The sequence below is a fragment of the Prinia subflava genome, chromosome 3 (genome assembly GCF_021018805.1).
Source record: "Prinia subflava isolate CZ2003 ecotype Zambia chromosome 3, Cam_Psub_1.2, whole genome shotgun sequence".
NCBI classification, from domain to species: Eukaryota; Metazoa; Chordata; class Aves; order Passeriformes; family Cisticolidae; genus Prinia; species Prinia subflava.
In genome coordinates, this window is record NC_086249.1 from 16,568,911 (window position 1) to 16,588,406 (window position 19,496).

At 47.4% G+C, this 19,496-nt stretch overlaps 1 protein-coding gene across 1 annotated transcript; it reads left to right on the top strand.

Annotated features, from left to right (window-relative positions):
• Nucleotides 1-675: 675 nt before the first annotated feature.
• LRRC58 (leucine rich repeat containing 58) lies at nucleotides 676-18,959 on the top strand. Its single transcript, XM_063394035.1, has 4 exons — nucleotides 676-1,242; nucleotides 11,473-11,601; nucleotides 12,893-13,170; nucleotides 14,645-18,959. The coding sequence occupies exons 1-4, from the start codon at nucleotides 749-751 to the stop codon at nucleotides 14,851-14,853; spliced, it is 1,110 nt and encodes a 369-aa protein (XP_063250105.1). The 5' UTR covers nucleotides 676-748; the 3' UTR covers nucleotides 14,854-18,959.
• The last annotated feature ends 537 nt before the right edge of the window (nucleotides 18,960-19,496 follow it).

Here is a 19,496-nt window from a genome sequence, read left to right on the forward strand (position 1 = left end):
TCTTTTGACATCCAGGCACGGCCAGGCACTGAATAATTCTGGCAGTACCTCTGTTTTGGTGCTCCACGGCAGCAGCTCACAGAGCCACAGAATGTTTTGGGTTGGGAGGGACCTCCAAGACCGCTCAGTTCCAGCCTCCCTGTTCTGCAGGGACCACAGCAGATCGACTCTTGGACAGAACACCCGCTGGCCAGGGGTGCTGGGCCAGGCTGCCCCACCAGCTGCCACAACCGAGAGGCCACGGGGCACACGGGTCGGCAGCACCTCTCCTTCGGGCTCTGAGGGTGACCAGAAGGGGTAGAGGAAAGGGTACGGTTTAATTTTACACTTAGCAGCTCTGGCGTCCCGAGCTCAGTGTAAAACACTTGGCAGGGAGCAGGTGGCATTTCCAGGCCCTGCGGGTGCAGACTGTGGCGGTACCGGGGGCGAGGAGCGGGGCGGGACAGCCGCGGCCCCGGACAGCCCCAGCCTCGGGCAGCCGCGGCCCCGGACAGCCGCAGCCACCTCCGGTCGCTCCCGTGCTCGTTCCGGGGCCGCCGAACGCTCCCTCTCCCTCCGCCGCCCACCCGCGGGCGCCCCGCAACCTGCATGAGCGCGCTGGCCCCTGTGCGGCCTGGGCTGGCGGCGCGCCCGGGCTCGAGCGTGAGGCGGGGGTGGCGGGGCCGTGCGGGTTCCGGGGCGGGCCGGGGCGGGGCGAGGCGCGGAAGCCCCCGGGTGCCGCGCGGGGCCGTCGGTCGGTGCGAGCGGGATGGCGGCGGCGGGCGGGCAGGGCCCCGAGCTGGAGCCGGGACCGGAGGTGGCGATGGAGCCGGAGCCGGAGCCCGAGCCCGAGGCGGCGCTGGCGGCGGAGCTGGCGGCGCGGCGCAGCGCGGAGGCGCGGCGCCTGGTGCTGTCGCCGCGGCGGCTGTCGGGCCCGCTGCCCGCCGGGCTGTCGCAGTGGTTCCCGGCGCTGGAGGTGCTGGACGTGAGCGGGACGGGGCTGACGGAGATAGGCACGGAGCTGCTGTCCCTGCCGTGCCTCCACACGTTCCTGGCCAAGAACAACCGGCTTGGCGGGCCCGGCTCGCTGCCCAAGGGGCTCGGGGAAGCGCCGCTCGCCCGCTCCCTCCGCGTCCTCAACCTCAGCGGGAACCGCTTCTCCGAGGTGCCGCCCGCGCTGCTGCAGCTCCGCGGGCTGCGCAGCCTCAGCCTCGGCGGCAACCGGCTCCACGGCATCCCGCCCGACATCCAGGAGCTCCACAGGTGAGGGATGGGCCCCGCGGGAACAGGGACAGCCTCGGCAAGCCCGGCCGGGTTTTCTGCCACGCTCCCCCTCGGGGGTCAGTTATCTCCAGCCTCAGGTGTCTCCAAGCACTGCTGCCGCTAGCGTGGCTCTTCCTCTTCGTCATGTTGAGTTACCAAAACTCCAGGACGTCCTTTACCTCATCCACATATATATGTATAAAAGTACCCAAAGGGTGGGTGTTGAGGATGAAGGCAGGCTCTTCTTGATGGTGCCAAGCAATAGGATAAGAGGCAGCAGGCAGAAAATGATAATGCACAGGAAGTTCCTCCTGAACATGAGGGAGAACTTTACTGTGGGGGTGACCAGCCACTGGAGCAGGTTGCCCAGGTGGTTGTGGAGGCTCCCTCACTGAAGGTGTTCCAGTGGACATGATGTTGTGCCATTTGCTCTAGGGTGACCCTGCTTGAGCAGGAAGGTTGCAGCAGATGACCTGCTGGGCCTTCTGTGCTCACGAACTGGGTGGCTCTTGGCACTGCCCTGGCCTGCCCGGTGCGTGGGTGCTCCCCTGGTGATGGTGTGGTTGGTGTGAGGGTTGCCGTGAGGAAGGCTCTCCATGGTTTTGCTCTCATGCACATCTCTGGGTGACAGCACGATAAACTCCGTGTGCCCTGCAGCTCATGGCTGCACAGTGGGTTGCTGAAGAGGATAAAGATGTGTTTGTGGCTTGTGCAAACAGCAGGGCCTTTCTGCCCATACAGCTGCAGTCTCAGTGGGGGCTTGCTGTCATGGCTGGGGTTTTGGGTGTTTCTCTCCACACATGACTTGTGTGGATCTGACAGACACTGACAGACCCGAAACTGGAGCCCTGGGCTGTGCTCGGGTGTGGTGGTACCTCTGGCTCTGGGGCTGCATCCAGCCACCGCAGGCCGGTGATGCAGAGCCCTGTGGCTGAATCACCGCAGCTGGGAGCAGTGGTGGGGTGGGAACAGGCCTTAGGCAGCACTCGCTCTTGGCTGCCTGCCTTGGCCTGAGCTGGGTGCTCCTGAGGCTTGGTGTCCTCCTGGCCAGGCGGGATGCTTGCTGTGGCACAGGCACCTCATGTGTTCTGCTGGATTCCCAAGCTTCAGGCTGGCCTCTGTAGGGCTGAGACTTCGGATCTGAACTTTGTTTGCTCCAGCTGATTGCCCAGGGACTTGCCAGAGGCAGCCTCTCTTGTGCAAATCCCAGCACCCCTGACCCTAAATACCTGGATTCATTCAGATGGCTCAGCAGAGCTGCGTCCAGTGGAAGCATAGGATGTTCTGTGTCTCCCATGGATGTAGGTGGGACAAATCAGAACTGCTTGAGTGCTGTTGGGAAATGGTTTTGTCTGCTGCAGTATAATACAATTGGGTTTGTGGCTTTTGTCCAGGTGGCACAGCATGCACCTGTTAAGGATTTGGAGCAATTCTGGGTTAAGCTCTCTGGGCTGAGAGATGCTATGAAATGTTTTGAGTGATGAAGAATGCCCATATCCTTCGTGGCAGAGTTGTGATACATCCTGGACTGAGGCTATCATGAGGAGGAGGAAGCTCAGCTTTTTTTCTGTCTGGGAACAGATGCTTCAGGGATGAAACAGGAAATGAGGCAAGGGAGAGGAGGCCAGTGGAGGAGGGCAGTTGCATGAGGAAGATGATCCACATTGTCTCCATAGCATGTTTGATAGCATCCAGGATGTGGTTGGGATCTGATTGTTGCTCTGAGTCAGAGGCTTCCTGCCGCTGTTTATATGGTCTCTGGGGTTTGTGGGTTTTTTCCTCAAGAAAGCAAACCTCAGCCCTGCTTTTCTTCTGTGATGTCCCCAGTACTGGAAAGTAGTGGGCTGTGTAGCACCGCACATGGTGCTCAGCAGGCTGTGACCTGTGCTCCACACTGCACCTCTGTCACTCTGCTTTGTTCCTCTTGATGCCTTAACCTTTAACTTTCCTGTTTTTCAGATTCTGTGCTGCCTAGGGGTGTAGTTCCAAGCCTCATATTAAGTGTTAGTAAGCTCTCTTCACAGGGTAGGTAGACAAAACAAATCCTTTTCCTGCTGGAGACCAAGGACAACAGTTAAATGTTTTCGGGCCCAAAAGCATAAACAACGGTGGACTGAAGAGAGAAAACAAGAAGGATGGCACTTCACAACCTGAAGCTGTAACTGGACAATTAAACTCCAATATGCAAATGGACCAAAACTTACAAAAGTATGAAACCTCATGACCAGTTGTCCATTTTGCGACCATTTTAAGTCCACCTTGGGTGTAGCCCTGGCCAGGCTCTTCTGCTGCCCAAGGTGTACCCTTAAAGGCCTTTTAATAAATATCTACTTTATTCTCCTAGCTCTGTCTAGTGTTCCAGATCAGCCTTCCCAAGGCATCACTCTGATCTGCCCTGAAGCAGGGCTCCTTGTTGTCCTGTCCTGCAGCTTTTCTTGGACTGATCATGCTCGAACCCCCAGAGGGAGAATTCAGAGAAAGACAAAGCTGTTGGACTGTTTGTTCATCATTGGAAAGTGACGTGTCGGGTGGAAAAGTTACACTTAGACACAGCTTCTGTCTGCTGCCCACGTCACCAGTGCTACCTCATTGAACTTCTGCTACCATGTCAACAGAATGTAGTTGAACTTTAGCTCAAGATAGCAGATCTGTGCCCCACCAGGATTGTCAGCTTCTTTACCACTTTGCCATCAGTGACGTCTGTATCTGGGACTGCCTAAGTATTGAAAGGGAGCTGCACACATCTTTGCCAGAGCTGGGAGAAAATGCTTTATAATGTATTGTTCCTCCAGAGTGAATCCTGAATCTGTTCATTGGGACCTAGGTAACCAGTGACCCTTGCCAAAAACAGAAAGTACATTCTGGAGAGAAACTGCTGCCAGACTCTGCTTCTACCTGCTGACAAGAGAGGTGTCCTCAGCGTGAGTGTGCTTGCTGTGGAAGTGGGTAAAATGAGCCTGAGCAAGGACAGAGCACAGCCAGCTGTTACAGCATGGCAACACAGAGACCTCTGTTATTTTCTGAGCTCTAGAACTTGGAGATAGGACCTGGTGTTGTGGCTTCTCTTAACCTCACAGCTCAGTCTGCAAATGCCAGTCTTACTGTTGCTGACAAGTCAAGACCTTGACCCTTTTTCTGAGTGCAATATCTCATCAAAGGAATTTTTTCTTTTATCTTAGGAGTTCTGAGACCACAGGGGAATGCAGGCAGCACTCTTACTGATCAAATTTCTCCTGCTGCTACTAGAGTTCCTGAGACCAGCCATTCTTCTCTTCCCGTGACCCTGACAGCTTCCCATTTGCTCCAGTCACTGATTATAGAGCAGACTGAAGTTGCACAAATCTAGACATGCTTCTTAGATCTCCAGAGAAATGTCTGAGCTGTGATGAGATATTTTTTTTTTAATACTCTTGATAACTAAGCTTCATGTCTTTCCTCTGCACCCCATGGGTTCCTGTTTTAGTTTTTGAAGGGACAGCATGTCAGTTTTAGTGAAGGCCAGGAAGCAGGTCAGGAGGGTGTGTATGTGATAAAGCTGAAAGTATAAAAAGCTGATGGGTCTGAGCTGCCAAAGGAGAAGGAACGTGCTGGTGACTGCGAATGCAAAGGATCTGGAACGGGAGGTGTGTGCCGTGTGTTGTTACTCACAGGAAGATAACAAATCCACCACTTCACACAAGCTGCATGTGGGACAGGCGTGTTGGGCAGAAACTTTTCTCTGGCATGTTCCTGGTGACTTGGCAGGTTAATGAACTTGGTGATAAGAACCTGTCCTGGTTTAGGGCAACTTTAGGAAGAAACCTCCAAATGGGGTTCCTCTAGAAAGCAAATTCAAACAGTTCCTCTTCAAACTGATCCGGGAAAAACGTCCTTAGAGAAGAGTGGGAAAAAAACCCTGTTCATTCAACAAGCAAAGTGCCCACAAGCACAAAAACGGTGAACAACATCAAACAACAAAACCTCTGGCTGTTCTGAAGAGTGATGGCAAAATTGAGAAAGTCATTGCCATTGGTTGTAGCTCGGCTCACCCAGTCTTTTATCAGTCCCTCCAGTCCCTCCAGCACTGGAAAATGCTGTCCTGGGCCCCAGTGGGCTGTGGGCATGAGCTCCAGGTGTTTTTCTGGGTTTTAAGTCCAGAACAGGTTTAAACAGTTCCAAGAAAAAGAAAAAAAACAGTCCAGGGAACTTCTCTGCCTCAGCTAGCTAAAAACTAACTAAAAAGCAAAGGAGAGCTCTCTCTCGCTGTCCGTCCATAGGCGACACAGTCCAGGAGCAGAATGTGGAGGAGAGAGAGCAGTTTCTGCAAACAAACTGCACACTTCTTCTTTCCTCTGCTTCGCTCTCAGAGCCAGTCTTAAAGGTGTGGAACTCAATATACAGCATAAACAGAACAGTAACTGGGGATACAAGCATCACAGAGTCACCCCAGGACAGGACCACAGCCAGTCCTGCTGCTGTCGTGCCTTGCTCCTTCCAGCTTCAGCCGTCTGCTCCATCCTTGCCCACACAAATGTTTTGTGTGCGGTGCAAGATCCCGCATGGAAAGTGAGTGCTGTGTTCCTGATTATTGGTTATCTCCTAGGCTGTTGTGGAAGGACCACCAATATGCTTGAAGCTTCCTTTGCACATCTTCATAAGTGTACGATCATGATTGCTCTGGTGATGGCAGTAGGATGATGCTGATCATAGCAAGCTGGCACCAGGGATGAATAACCTTTGCTTCATGTTTTCCATTAGGAAAATTCAGTGCTCTTTCATTGTAGTTTCACTGTAAGCATCAAGCATGACCAGAAGCAGCCTTGTGTGTTTCTGAGAAGTGTATGTGTAGGCCCCCTGCTTTTCTTGGGGCCTTTTCTTGGTCATGTTTAGGCCGTGCCAGGTCCTTCTGTATGTCCAGCATCCCCAGTTCCTGTCAGCTGGTATGTCAGTACAGTGCAAGGCCTGAGCATTGGCTCTTGCTGTGAATTTAGAGTGAGGAGTGCACCAGACATGTGAGAGCAGCCTTCTTTGCATTGCTCCCCTGTTTGTTGCCGGATAAAATACGAGCTTAGCATAGGCAGACACAAGTGTTATCTTCTCTGTAGTTCTCCCTGTTGACCTTGCTGTGTTTTCAGTGGGAGATGTTATGGTCAGTCACTCTCAGACTCAATTCACAGCCCTCAGCAGCTCCTGATCTGCATAGAGATCCCACTGCTGCATTGGTTCTGCATATCCTCCCTCTGCTGATCCAGCTGGGGATGCACTATGGGCAAGGTGTATTACAGCTGGTGAGCTAGAAATGGGGCCATCTACTTGTGCCCGTCCTGGCACAAAATTTGTAGGGCAAATCTGGTAAAACATCGCTTTGATCTTCACGGTGCAGCTGTGAGTTTTGGCTTAAAGGGTGCAAGGTTTGCCCTGATCAGTGTGCAGGCCTGGGAAATGTCTGCAAGTGTCCTGTAAAATTAATAATTCTCAAGGGCTTAGTGAAATGAAGCTGATACTTCAGGTCTCCCATGGGAACTTTGAGTTTAGTCGTGCTCTCCTAGTGAATACTCTCATGCTCTGTAGGGCACCGGGAGCAGGCAGAGCTTGGAAAAGACCCATGCACGTTCTCTTCCTTCTTGCTGGTGTTCCTCTAATAAAGCCTGGCTGTGCGAGGGCTGGGATCAAAGACCTCAGCGCCTAACTAGATTCACCCAAGGTTTGTGTGGAGGCTTAGACGCATTGAAAACCAGCGCGTTTGCTTTCATTCGTGGGTAGTATTAAGCGTGTTAGACAAGCATACGCTTAAAGGACGGCTGTTAGTGTGGGAAAAAGGGCAAGCAGAGCTTTGATAAAGATACAGCATTAGGAAATCTGCTTGCTGTCTCCCTTCTTCTTCCCCTCTTCAAACGTTTTGCAAATAGTGTTCAGACAACTGTTTGATCTTAAATTTGCGTGTCAGCAAAGGCTGTGCCGTTCTCTCAGGAATTAGCAAATCGTAGAACAGGGTTAACAGGAGTGTATTGTGGGCTGCTTTGAAATTCCTCCCTTGCATGAGCCTCAAAACTGCCCTGGAAATTTCTTGCTAAAAAGTTTATCTTAAAAAGACCTGGAGCTATTTCAGGCACCATTGTTGTTTGGGCTTTTTTTATATTACCTATTTAGATGCATCTGTTTGATGTCAGCTGTTAAATTTTATCCAAAGAAGCATCTGTGGGGAAACAGGGTGGATTGAATATTTGAGTATCTCCTATGCCTGAAGACATTATCCCCTTGAAATATGACTATGGAAGTGCTGTGGTAATTGATAGGGTATAAAAAATAACTAGTACTCAGAGTGGCTCTTCTTATTTACTGAGTGTTTGGGGGCTTTTGGATTTGGTTTGTGCTATATGATGACCTGAAAACATCAAGGACGTACTCAAGCAAGAAGGTACAGTCTCTTTGTATGTTAAACTTTGCTACCACTCCCTGAATTGATTATAGTTGTTTGAGCATTTCTCCATTCCTTTCCTAGTAGGCATAAGTATTTTCATTGCCACCCTACAGCCCAGTGGTGTGAAATATGCTGCTAGAGAGGAGCACGGCATGATGGGCTCAGCGTGCTGGCTGTGCTTGGCAGCAGTCAGGAGTCCTCACACCCAGAGCAGGGGCCTGCTGGATGTGAGGCTGAAAGGGACTCTGGCCTTTTATTAGTGTATTTGTCAACATTGCTAAAAGGCAGGAGGGAAAGTGTCAGCCCTCATTAGTAACTCACATGGTTGTTGGGGTTTTTTTCAGATTCTGTTGAGACTGATTTTGTTAGTGTTTGTCTCTTTTTGAAACTCATTCAGCTGGAGTCTGTGTGGCAGGTTGGAAGTAAATCACTCATTCTAGCTTCAAAAATTGGAACTGAGCTTATGTTTGTTTGATGATGGTTGATCTCTGGCTTTTTGAAGATTCTCGACTTCTAAAAGTGCAGGAAAACATCCAGTTCTACCTCTGTGTACACAGCAGTTCACAAGACCTTAGCTGATCAATCAAAATGGCTGTACAGATTAATGATTGTCAGAGGGCTAGGTCTAAGTGTGAAAGGTTAGTTAGAAGCATTCACTAAGCTCAGTGGATCCCTGCTGTGGTCCTCGTGCAAAAACTTGGGGTGAATGTTGTGGATTGCCTTACTGCAGGCTCGTTTGTGAAGAGGGCAGAGCTGAGCAGTGCTTTTGCTTGTCTTACCAAGCAGCAAGCTGCCCTGCCCTGAGCAGGACAGCTCGAGAGCCAGCATCACCTTTGCCTCCAGGTACAGGCTTAGTATGAGTGCGACATGAAAATCAGGTGAGGAGCAGATGAGCTGGGAGCAAACTGCGTCCCAGTGCTGCAGTCAGGGCTCTGGATAAAAGGGCCGTGCCTCTTGAAAATCCTTTGCTGTGTCGTGATTAGCTTTGCTCAGATAATTCTTGACACTTCAGTTTGATGCAGAAATGGCTGTTGTTGATTCTTTCACTTTGCTTAGCCAAGACTAGGCTGGATCCTTCTCCCTAGGTTGTACTTTGAGGGATGGGAGTTGTGGATTTTGTTTTCCTGCTGAGCAGTGTTTCAGTGGAAGCTATAAGAATATCTTTCCTATGTTTTAAATAAGTTTCTTTGTAGTTTCAAAACCTCCTCCCTGTGGTTTTTGAATAAATTAATCATCTAATTAATACCATAAGTTAATGTGGAAATTCTGAATTTGCTGTACCAGACTGAGCCCCAGGAGTTTTCAGTCTACTGACTCCAAAAAGCTGATTCAGAAGATGAGTAAAAACAAAACATTTTGTAAGAAGCAATTCATTTCCAATGAAGAAGTTATCTTATTTAGTGGGTTTTTAGTTCGAGACAGTTAGTATTCTGACGTTAAGTCTTTATATCCTTCCTGCTGTGATTGAGTGTTCGCATTACAGACTTCACAAAGAGCAGATTTGAAGCTGTAAGAAGTTTGTAGGCAGTGTTTTTGTACACTTAGCTTGTACAGTAGGCTGCTCTTGAAACATATGCATTTTTTGCCTTGAAATTAATTCCCCAAACATTTTTACAGTATAACTTGTGCCCTCTTCTCCTTCCCTGGTAGGAGGTGTTTTTACGCCATGTCACTTTGCAGGCATTAGTGTCCTCAAACACAAAGGCTGAGGAGTTAATTAGTCACTTTTCCTAGGAAGTGCAAACTTGTACACATCCAAACTTTGTTTAAATATTGAAATCCACATTGCAAGAATTCCCTTGCCCAACAGCTTTTGGTGTGGGCTCCAGCAGTGGTATGGAGTTAGGAATTGTATGGAATTGTATACTCAGCAGTTAAGTCCCTAGTGAGAGCCAAGCAGCCTAAATCCACCTCAGGAAACAATGGAGGTTTGAAGGAGGAATTTTGGTTAAAACTCAGGGCTTTGTTAAGGGGATCAAAAGTTAATTAAAAATAATCTCTACTTGACATGGTCTTTGCACTGCAGCCTTCCTCCCCACTCCTTAACATACAGGTTGTCTGAGTAGAGGAGGGTTAAGGTTCCTTTGAAGCAGTGGCAATTGGTGGTGGTTTTTCACTGTGCACTTTCTTGGGTGTTCAGAGTAACCTCCAAATGTGCTGTCCCACTTGGTCTGTAGTTACTGCCTTCCGTATAATCAAATTCAGTTTAAGGCTTAATTTTCTGCCCACTTTGTCCAGTTTCAGTTATTTAGCTTGCCTTTGACATCCTCCAAAATTGCAAGGGAATGCAGGGGAAGCTGAGCCCTGCGAGCATCTCCTGGTGTGTGGCACAGGTTCTGTCATTCTGTCCCTCGCTGTCGGGCACGTGCATTTGTGCTGCAGTAGTGACCTCTGTAGCCCCAGCAGATGCTGTCATTGGATCTCTGGGTTCAAGTTTCTTGCAAGAACTGAGTGAAATAGACTCTGCTGTTCTCCTGCTCCATCCCAGGGGAAGTCCGGGGGGAGCTTTCCTGCGCTCCACATATGCTGTGACACAGAGTTTCAGGGCTCAGACCTTGTCTGGGTGGAGCACCGTGACCCTTGGGTGCTCTGTTCCTGTGCTTCTGCTGTGCCAGGTGTGTCCATAGCATTTCTCAGTTGCTGGGGTGAGATGAAGGTGTCTCCCACTCCAAGAAGTTACAACCTGTACTTAAAGAAAAGCTGATGTAGCCTGGATGTGTTCACTTTCCCTGGCCTGTGGGCGATGCTTGCAGGATCAGAGAAGGCCAGGGTGCGTTGTAGTTAGGCAGCCTGAGTGTGTGTTGGAGATACTGAACCAGGACTGGGGGATCCACCTTTTTCAGACATGGGAAAACATCTTGGCTGGACTGTGATTAGCAAGAAGTACCCAAACTTAGCCTGCCTTTGTTTCCTTCAGAAAACATCCAAGAACAGGAAAAGAAAGCTACTTGACTCCATGGAATGGGGACTTGAAGCTGTTCTGTGAGAGAGAAATGCTTGCCAATTTTTCTTCCTAGAAGGGCAGAGGTGCACAGCAGATACTGGCTACTCCCACCTGGCAGAAGGGATCTAGTGCCTCTCTCATTCTTGTCTCTGACCCACAGAATTTTCACAGGACATCCAGCGATTCTTTTATTTGGGCCCAAACTGCAGTGAAGCCCAGCTATGGTTTCTGGTAGCTCTGGGCTTCATGATTTCAGAGCACTGAAACCAGTGTCTCGGAGAAATTGCGTGCATGTGCTTGTGTGACTTAGGTGCGCTCTGTGCTGTTGCAGCTGTGGTGTTGGTGTGGGAATTGTATCAAAAGGGGACTGGCTGCCTCTGACTAATGCTGAAGGGTTCCAGTTAGTCACCCAGGAGTCAGATGATTCCACAAAGAGCAACTAGTGCTGGTGCAGGGCCAGGATTTCCAGGGAGAGACACGGCGCTTGTGCTTCGTTCCTGCCGAAACTGAGAGCTCCCACTGGCTGCAACAGGATCTTTGGCAGTGCTGCAGACCCTGTGTGTGCAGGCTGCACATCCTTGGAAATAGGAGCAGGAGCTTTGCATAAGGGGTTGTAGTAGGAATACACAGTTGTTGGTGCCTGCCTGCAGGTGTAATGGTGACTGCAGGAGTCTGGAGGTAACATCTCAACATCATCTGTTGTGAAACAGCAGCTCTGTTGTAATTTTGATGTGCAACTCAGCTTTTTTTTTCTTGCCCTCAGCAAATTATCTCATAGGTAGTCATCTGTCATTTCTTTAAGAAATGCAGTAGCTGTGAAAACCTAGATGTTAAAGGAAACTTGAAATTAATTAAATAATGCACTCTTTTCTCTTCTGTTTTCCAGTTTAGAGTTTCTATACCTTGGAGGGAATTTCATTACAGCAATTCCACCTGAATTAGCAAAACTGCCTTCTCTGAGGTATCTAGTTCTGTGTGACAACAAGATCCAGAGCATTCCACCTCAACTGGCACAGTGAGTACTTACTGTCATCAGCCACCAGCTGTAATTAACTCCTTGAACTTTTTCTTCTGTGTGTGTGGATAAAAGTACCTGGGAGGACCTATTTGTCCTTCAGTTTGTTAATGTGACTGGATTTGAAAAAGAACATCCTTGGCATGGTGCACTGCAGGCAGACCATGAATATATGATCTGGAAAACTCAATGAAAGGGTTATGTTAAAAAGCCATCACCGAGATGGCACCTTACAGTGAATTAATAGGTTTGTATAGAGGACTCTGAAAAGTACCTGGGCAACTCAGGAAAGATAAATTGCTGCCTTAAGAAGGAGGAATGGTACTATTTTATTAGTGATGAATGCTTGATGGGTTTTGCCTTTTATCCAAAACCTTTTTGTGTGTACTTTTGTCTTGTACCATCCCCTGTGTTCCCTTGGCATTCCTTACTTGAAGATCTCAGAGTGTTCCTGTAATCGTACAGCCCAGTCCTAGTGCCTAGGTTCCTGCTTTATCTGTTCATAATGGGGGGAAAGAGGACACTGCAGTTCTGTATGTGTAGCCTAAGATGGGAAATGAAGATGGGAAATACAGCTGTAACCCTAAAAACAACTGAATGGCAGCTGAGTTCTCCAAGTTGGAATTTGATAGTGTAGTGGATTATTTTTGAAGTACAATGTCTTGTCATTTTTACAAGTTTGGGAGCAGCCCTGGATGCTGTGCTGGAGCATTGCTTTGTGCTTCCTGAGAGGGGAAAGCCTCGTCCAAAAGCAAAAAGTTGCTTGTCCGCTGTGGCGCTGCTGGCCCGGCGTGACCTGGCTGGGACGTGGTGGTGTCGAGGTGGTGCAGCCGCGAGCCGTGGAAACACGGGGCTTTGCAGGGCTGGCTGCCTCCCAGCAATCATCTTTAATGCATGAGACAGAGCAGGTGACTTATTCAGAGCACTGCAGGGGACTGTTCTTGATGGGTGTGCTGGGTGCAAGGAAACGCTCTGGCCCCTGAAAGCACTCAGTCTGTGCACTTCTGTTCTGTCTTTTGTGGGAGGGGTGTGTGGGGAATACTGAGAGGGATAGCAGCATGTTTAAGACTCTGTTTCTTTAGCAGGTATTCGGGTGCTGAGCTGAGTTTTCTAGTGCATTGTGTGTACTGGAACAAGAGCAGTTCTTTTAGCATGAATTTGTGTTTTAAAAAGGAGCAAAGCCAAAGAAAAAGAAATTGGTGGGAGCGGGGAGAGTAATTAGGTCTGCTTAATGCCGCTATGGGGCAATTTTGCTGGCACATCTTGACTGGGTATCCATCTCCATCCTTAGGCTGCATTCCCTGCGTTCCCTCAGCCTGCACAATAACCTGCTGACCTACCTTCCCCGAGAGATCCTTAACCTGGTTCACCTGGAGGAGCTGAGCTTGCGTGGGAACCCCCTGGTGGTGCGGTTTGTGCGTGACCTGACCTACAACCCGCCGAGCCTCCAGGAGCTGGCGGGGCGCACGGTTAAAACGCGCAACGTGCCCTACGCCCCCAGCGACCTCCCCGACAGCCTCGTGCGCTACCTGAGCCTGGCCAGCAACTGCCCCAATCCTAAATGCGGGGGTGAGTTCAGTGCACAGCTCTGTTTGCTGCTCTTGCCTGGTGGTTTCCTTTCCCTCTGACTTGCTGTGACTTCATAAGCTCACGCACGTCCAAAGTGTTACTTGCTGCAGCCACATTCTGGCTGCGTTTCCCCTGGAAATTTGTCTTCAAGGAGCCTTGTTCACTTAGGAACAGTATTCAGAGTTGTAGTGCTGGTTTACTGGATTTGCATGGCAATGTACTGCCGGATTTGCATGCAATTGACTGCACTTCTGTCAGAGTCTTTGTAGCTCATCCCAGCACTCCACTGTGGTTTTATGAGCTAAAGTTTCTGATCCATTTGCCCTGAAATAGGTCAAAGCCAGTAATGGACAGCAGAACTTTGGCACACGCTCTTGCTGAATGGTGAGCATCATTTCTGGGTGGAAAAGAGGAGAGTGGCTCTAGTTTTAGCAGTTGCCAACAGCAACTTGTTTAGCTCTGCCTTGGGACCACTAGCATGTAGTTCTTGGAAGGAGAGGACTTCATAAAACAGTCTGGAATGCTTGGGGCCTTATTTGGCTCAATGCTTAATCTTTAACCAGAGTAAATGATCTGCACATTTAGCATTTAGCAGATTAGGAGGAAAAAATCATTAATTAGTATCTACCCTGCAGTCATAATGCAAGCTGTTATCTTCTTACAGGACAATATCAAAGCATGCTCCATAAGCAAAGATGAAGGGCTGGGACTTATATTGGGTGGGAAAAAAAAAGTTTATTTTTTTAAGAGTTTCGCACAGCTTGGATAACAGTAGATTGGTTTTGTGCTTTTTCACTATGCCTTATGAACGCTCACAGTACTGCAGCATTGCTCTAGCACTGCAGGAGAAGAGCTTGCTCCTGACCAGCTAGGACTTAAAACACTGCTGGAAACTTCTGAAAATGTCAGTGTCTAAAATCACTTGCTGTGACAGGAAGAGAACATAATTGTGTGTTACAGCAAGACTGTTGCCATGGAAAGTAGCATCCAAGCTCAGCATGGTGTTTTCACTCAAGCAGAAGAAAAGTAGAGCTCGAAGGTCTATTTGTGAACGCATTTTTACTAGCTGGTAGAAGAGGTTTTACAAGTTTGAAAATAGAGGGCATTAATTCATTTGACATTTAAGAAGTTTGCAAATTCCCAGCCTGAGTTTTCCCCTAATGGTTAGAAGAAATTGCCGTGTTATTTGGAAGTAACTGTGCCCTGTGTCTTTACGTGAAGAGTGTGCTGTTCTGAATCACCTACCAAATACAGTTTTACAGGAGTTTTTTACTAAGAAAAGAAATCTCACATTTTCAGAGGTATCCCGGTCCCTTCCCTTCCACCAGTGTCCCTTGTGCTCCTCCATCCAGCGCAGTGCCAGGGAAATCCTAACTGAAGGCATCTGCTGCAGGCACATATGCTGAAGGCATATCCTGCAGCTGGCAGGCTGTGGGCACAGGTCTCACGTTTTTGTGTTCCCTCTCCCTCACAGGTGTGTACTTCGACAGCTGCGTCAGACAGATCAAGTTTGTTGACTTCTGTGGGAAGTACCGGCTCCCGCTGATGCACTACCTGTGCTCCCCAGAGTGCTCCTCTCCCTTCAGCTCTGCCTCCCAGAGCTCCACTTCCCAGAGCGAGTCTGACTCTGAGGACGAGGCCAGCGTCGCTGCACACAGGATGCAGAAAGTCCTTCTGGGATAACGGGGAGCCGGAGGGGAAGACTGGAAGGAGAATGGATTTGAAGAGCAGTAATGGAATGGTGAAGCGTGAGCCACTGGCCTGAAGGGCTCATGAGAAATTGTCCTCAAGTCCATGCAGAGACACAACATCTTAGCAAGCCTGGACTTGCTTGGTGCAGTGCTGCTTAGGAGATCTAACTCAGTATCGTGCTGCCTGTAGGTTGCCTGGGGTTGTTAGAAATGTCTCCTGGCTGGGAGGCCCCATCTCCCTCCCTCAGACGGGCTGGGAGAGGCATTTGTTCTCACTGGCGGATTCAGAAGGATTTTAACATACGAAACTTGACTGGACTTCAGTCATCCTGCAGAGCAAAGGAGACTGTCCAGATCCTTTAACACTGTGGTAAATCAGAAACAGGCTAATGATGCCATGTGAGTGTGTGTGGACCCCAGTGTTTTATATTGCAGTTTGATTCCTTTCTGTCTCCTTTGATCTCAGTTACAGACTTTACACCCATCCACTTAAAATCAAAGTTGATTTTTTTTATTCAGGACTAGATTTTTTCAAACTCTGGTTACTCTTCCTTTGCCTAGAGGTGCAGGGTTTTTGTAGTGTTACAGATGTTATAGCCATCATAGAACTGAGCCACCTTTTTTTTCCCTTGTTATACTAAGCTGCTCTTAGTGTCTCCTAACAATATTTGTTATTTTTCCTCCTCCTCCCTCTTCCCATTACACCCGAAGTGTTGCTGTCTTTATGGTGCCTTCAGAAAACAGACAGATTGTTCTGTTATAATTGGTATTACTTCAAACTTGTGGCCTGTGCAAGGGACCAGAGGTGAGGCTCTGTGTCATACTTTTGAGTCTCAGCTTACTGAAGCAGATCTGCTTTTACAGCTGCGAATTGCAGGAAAGGTCTGGATTGACATTTTTTGTTTATGAACAGCCACATTTCGCCACTGCAGTTTGCTCTGCTGTGCTTGGCAGAGTTCCTTTCCATCTTTAAGGTGCTGTGCCTAAGGTACACAGGAGCTCGGTGAATTGAAAGTACCCAGAGAAGTGCTGTGGAGAATGTCTTTTTCCCTGATTCCTAGCAGGAGAGGAGAAGCCATTAGGGAGGCAAAGGCATGTTATCTGAGCTTCTTGCACGAGGTGCTCCTGAAACGTCTTCCTTATTTATTTGTTTGCATTTGCTCTCGTTGCAGTAGCTTTGGCAGTCTGTTGATGGTTCAAATAACACACTCAGTTATCTTAAACTATGTTTAAAGGAAAGCTGCAGAAAATAGCTCAGAATTTTTAAGCATCAAGAGATACATTATAAAATTAATATTACGAATTGACAGGTATCTATAAATCTACTTTATGAGGCTGTTGTGTGCTTCACTCAGTGAGAGCTGCCCCTTTATTAATATTTCATGGTAGGCAGTCCTTTTGATGCAGTTTCTGATAGAGCAAGTCCAACTGTGCCTTTGAATGCATGAACAGAGCAAAACCACCATGTTAAGAAGCTGAAATGAACAAGAAAAACTTTCTTAACCCAATTTGGCCCTGTGGGTAATTTAAAAACCTGTGCTTCTCTCCTGCATTCAGAGAACACATGTACCCATTTGAACATCTCATGGCAGCTCTGTGTTAATGGTCCTGTTTAATTATGTTTGACACTTTATGTATTAAAGCACTTTGATAATTCTGCTCTTTATAAGTGATTTTTTTTTAATTAGACAACAATTTTTGCTTTCATATGACCTGAAGAACAAGGTCTGTGAAACTTTATATGTTCCAGTCTGTCTTGGTGTGCAGGTTGAATTTCTTGCCTTGCATTTCTTTGACAGAACTCTTTATTTCCCCAGTTTCCCTTGGAAAAAACTGGAATTTGAAAGAAATTATCTGATAGTAAAATAGTACCCTGTCCATTGTTAATCATTGCAACTTAGTTCCACATGCACATGTAATTCCCTGTGTGCGTTGATCCACAAGGAATTAATTGCATGTGCTCTATGCCTTTCCAAATAACTTTTTAAAGTATATTTTTAAGACACTATGAGGTGTATGTGCCAAGCAACTGGATGTCACTTTAGCAAATTCTGTGAGGTTTTGCTTGGGAAGAAGAACCTGCAGGTTTTGAGAGAAACAAACTGCTTGCTGGTAGTGGAATTGCAACCAGTGAGCAGCCTGTTCTGTTCATCTCCTCTTTCAGATACTTCTTGCTGTCCCAAGTGAACATGGTCACAGCAATGCTGAATGACAGGAAGATGATTCCAGTGCCACAAATTTAACTTGCCTGCTGGTATAACCGTAGCAGTCAGCTGAGTGATCTAGAGCTTGACTCTCCTGCCAGCAAAAGTGAGCCGCACAAGTTGAGATCTCAAGATCTTTTGAGCTCAGGGCCATGAGGTACCACCTTCCTCTCTTGTCTTTAGCAGCAGCTGCCTTGAAGTCATGCATTTTTTCACTTCACAAAGCTAGATTTCATCAGAGTTCCTGTTTGCACAGTAGCACCTCTTTGTGTGATGAGTTCAGACCAGTGGTGGCTGGTTCCAGTGTAGCTCAATCCTTAACTGCAGCTTCTTTCTTAACTGAACAGGCATCCATCCCACTTCTGCCCAAATATTATATGGTCTGTTAGAGTAATCTTTTGTTTTCACAGATTCTTCACTGTAGCCAGGTCAAAACTTGACAGCTTATGCAGTTGATATCTATGCATTTTTAGACTTGATAAAATGTCTCTTAAAAATTTTATATATATATATATATATATTCCTGAATATAGCTACCAAGTTTTCTTTTAGCTGCTGGGCTTTAAAGTGCAATTCCAGTAAGTCAGAATTTAAAACAATCAAGAACTTGTAGGAAAAACAAATTATTGGTTGGTTTGGTTTGAAGGTTTTTTCTCTCTGAGGTAGTTTTGAGAGGACTAGGGATGCAGATATATACTGTAGTGCCTACCACATTGAGCCCCTGTGAGTTGTTTTTCAGCAATTGTTGGCCCTCAAAGACTTGAAAATGTACTAGGCAATAAAATAGATGAGACACTACTTGAAAATACACAGATGGATAATAGGCACTTGTTTCTACCATTCCCGTCTCAGGGGTCCTGAGAAGTAGGCAGTGTTTTTGCCACTGTTTGTTTGTTTTCTGTCATTTTTTAGCAGGTTTCAGCTCCTAAAGGTGCATCTTCAAGTGAAGTCTTCAGTCAGTGTTTTGGTATCAGTGCCCCTGTTGCTACAGCAGCCCAGCATGAGCAGCTTTTGAAGCTGTTCTTAGGCTGAGACACAAGTGTGTTAGGCAGAGATGCTCATTCCTTCTTCCCCCTGGGCCTGGGGCGCTGCCTGCATTCATCCCCTGCCCCACCAGGCCTCTGCCAGGGGAGCTGCTGGTGTGTTTGAGTGCAGGTACTTGATGGGAACAGTGGGGTGGTGTTAAAAAGAAGCAAAGTATCAATTTGATGGGAAGCAACTTAGACAGTTGCCAATTCTTTTATGTTTCTCTTTCTTTAATAAGAGGTGAGACCTGAGGAAGTCAGTAATGAATATTTAAACATACTCTGAAGTGGCCAGATGCAGTTTTTCATGGGCTTCTGTCCTGGTCATTTTAAGTCTTTGAAATCTTGTGTTGAATTATAATGGGACTGGGGGGGAGGGAGGGAAGAACCAACTCCTTTTTGTTCCTTACTCTTGTTGGCAATAATGAATGGAAGGAATTTAATCCAATGAAAGTAATGAAACTTAATCCTTGCAATACATCTTTGTTGCCCAGTTCAAAGAACTATTTTAATGCATCTTATTCACACTATGCTCTCCCTCCCCAGCAAAAGACACTTCAAATAGACTGCTCCAGAGTGCACACTAATACAGCAGTAACTCTGTCTTGGAAACCTTTCTATTGATTATTTCACTTGCTTGCCTGACTAGAGAATTGATCATGTACTGACCAGAACACTAAGGATAGAAAGGGTTCTCATCCAGCCCTCTTGTTGAATTTTTGTATAAGCATTTGTTTTGAGACATCTTAAAGTGCCTTATGATTTTAAAACTGTATTTTGCCTGAAACATATGAATGTAGACTATCTCTAACAGTATTTCATTTTAAGCTGTAAAACAAATTGCAAACACTAAACCTACAAAAATTTTATTTCTGCTGTTGTCTGTCCATTATTTTCCAACATCTCAGTTCTGGTGTTTGTGCAGACAGAACTCTTGTAGGATTGGAAGCATTAAAATGGGGCTGCATGTGGTCGGGGAGTGGATGGGATTTGACCTGGTCTGTGTGAAACCCAGAGTAGGTGAGACTTCCAAAGGGACTGCTGGAACTCCTGCTCGTGGGGCCCACCTGGGACAGACCAGTGTGTGTTACACAACCAGACCCTGTTTTACTTCTTGGAAGAGTGTTGCAGAGATTTGCTCCGCAGTTCAAAGGCAGAAGTAACTCACAGACAGGATAAATACCCAAACAAGAGCAGGCGGTGTCATGGTCGAGTTTTTCAGCTATATGGAACAACAGTTCTAAACTTTGTGAATTGTTTCCCTCTTAATACACTGACCTTGAAACCTGTAAAAGACTTTTTGAATGCCAATTTTCTGATCGTGTTAACTGGCTAATAATTACTGGAGTAATCCCATGTTTCCTCCTGCATCCTGAAGAGTTTTGTGATCTGTTGCCAAAATGTTT

Bases quoted from the DNA above. Each gene is read 5' to 3' on its own strand.
- LRRC58 (XM_063394035.1), top strand. From the start codon at position 749: ATGGCGGCGGCGGGCGGGCAGGGCCCCGAGCTGGAGCCGGGACCGGAG. The intron at 1,243-11,472 runs GTGAGGGATGGG...TCTGTTTTCCAG, and splicing joins GACATCCAGGAGCTCCACAG to TTTAGAGTTTCTATACCTTG. The intron at 11,602-12,892 runs GTGAGTACTTAC...CTCCATCCTTAG, and splicing joins ATTCCACCTCAACTGGCACA to GCTGCATTCCCTGCGTTCCC.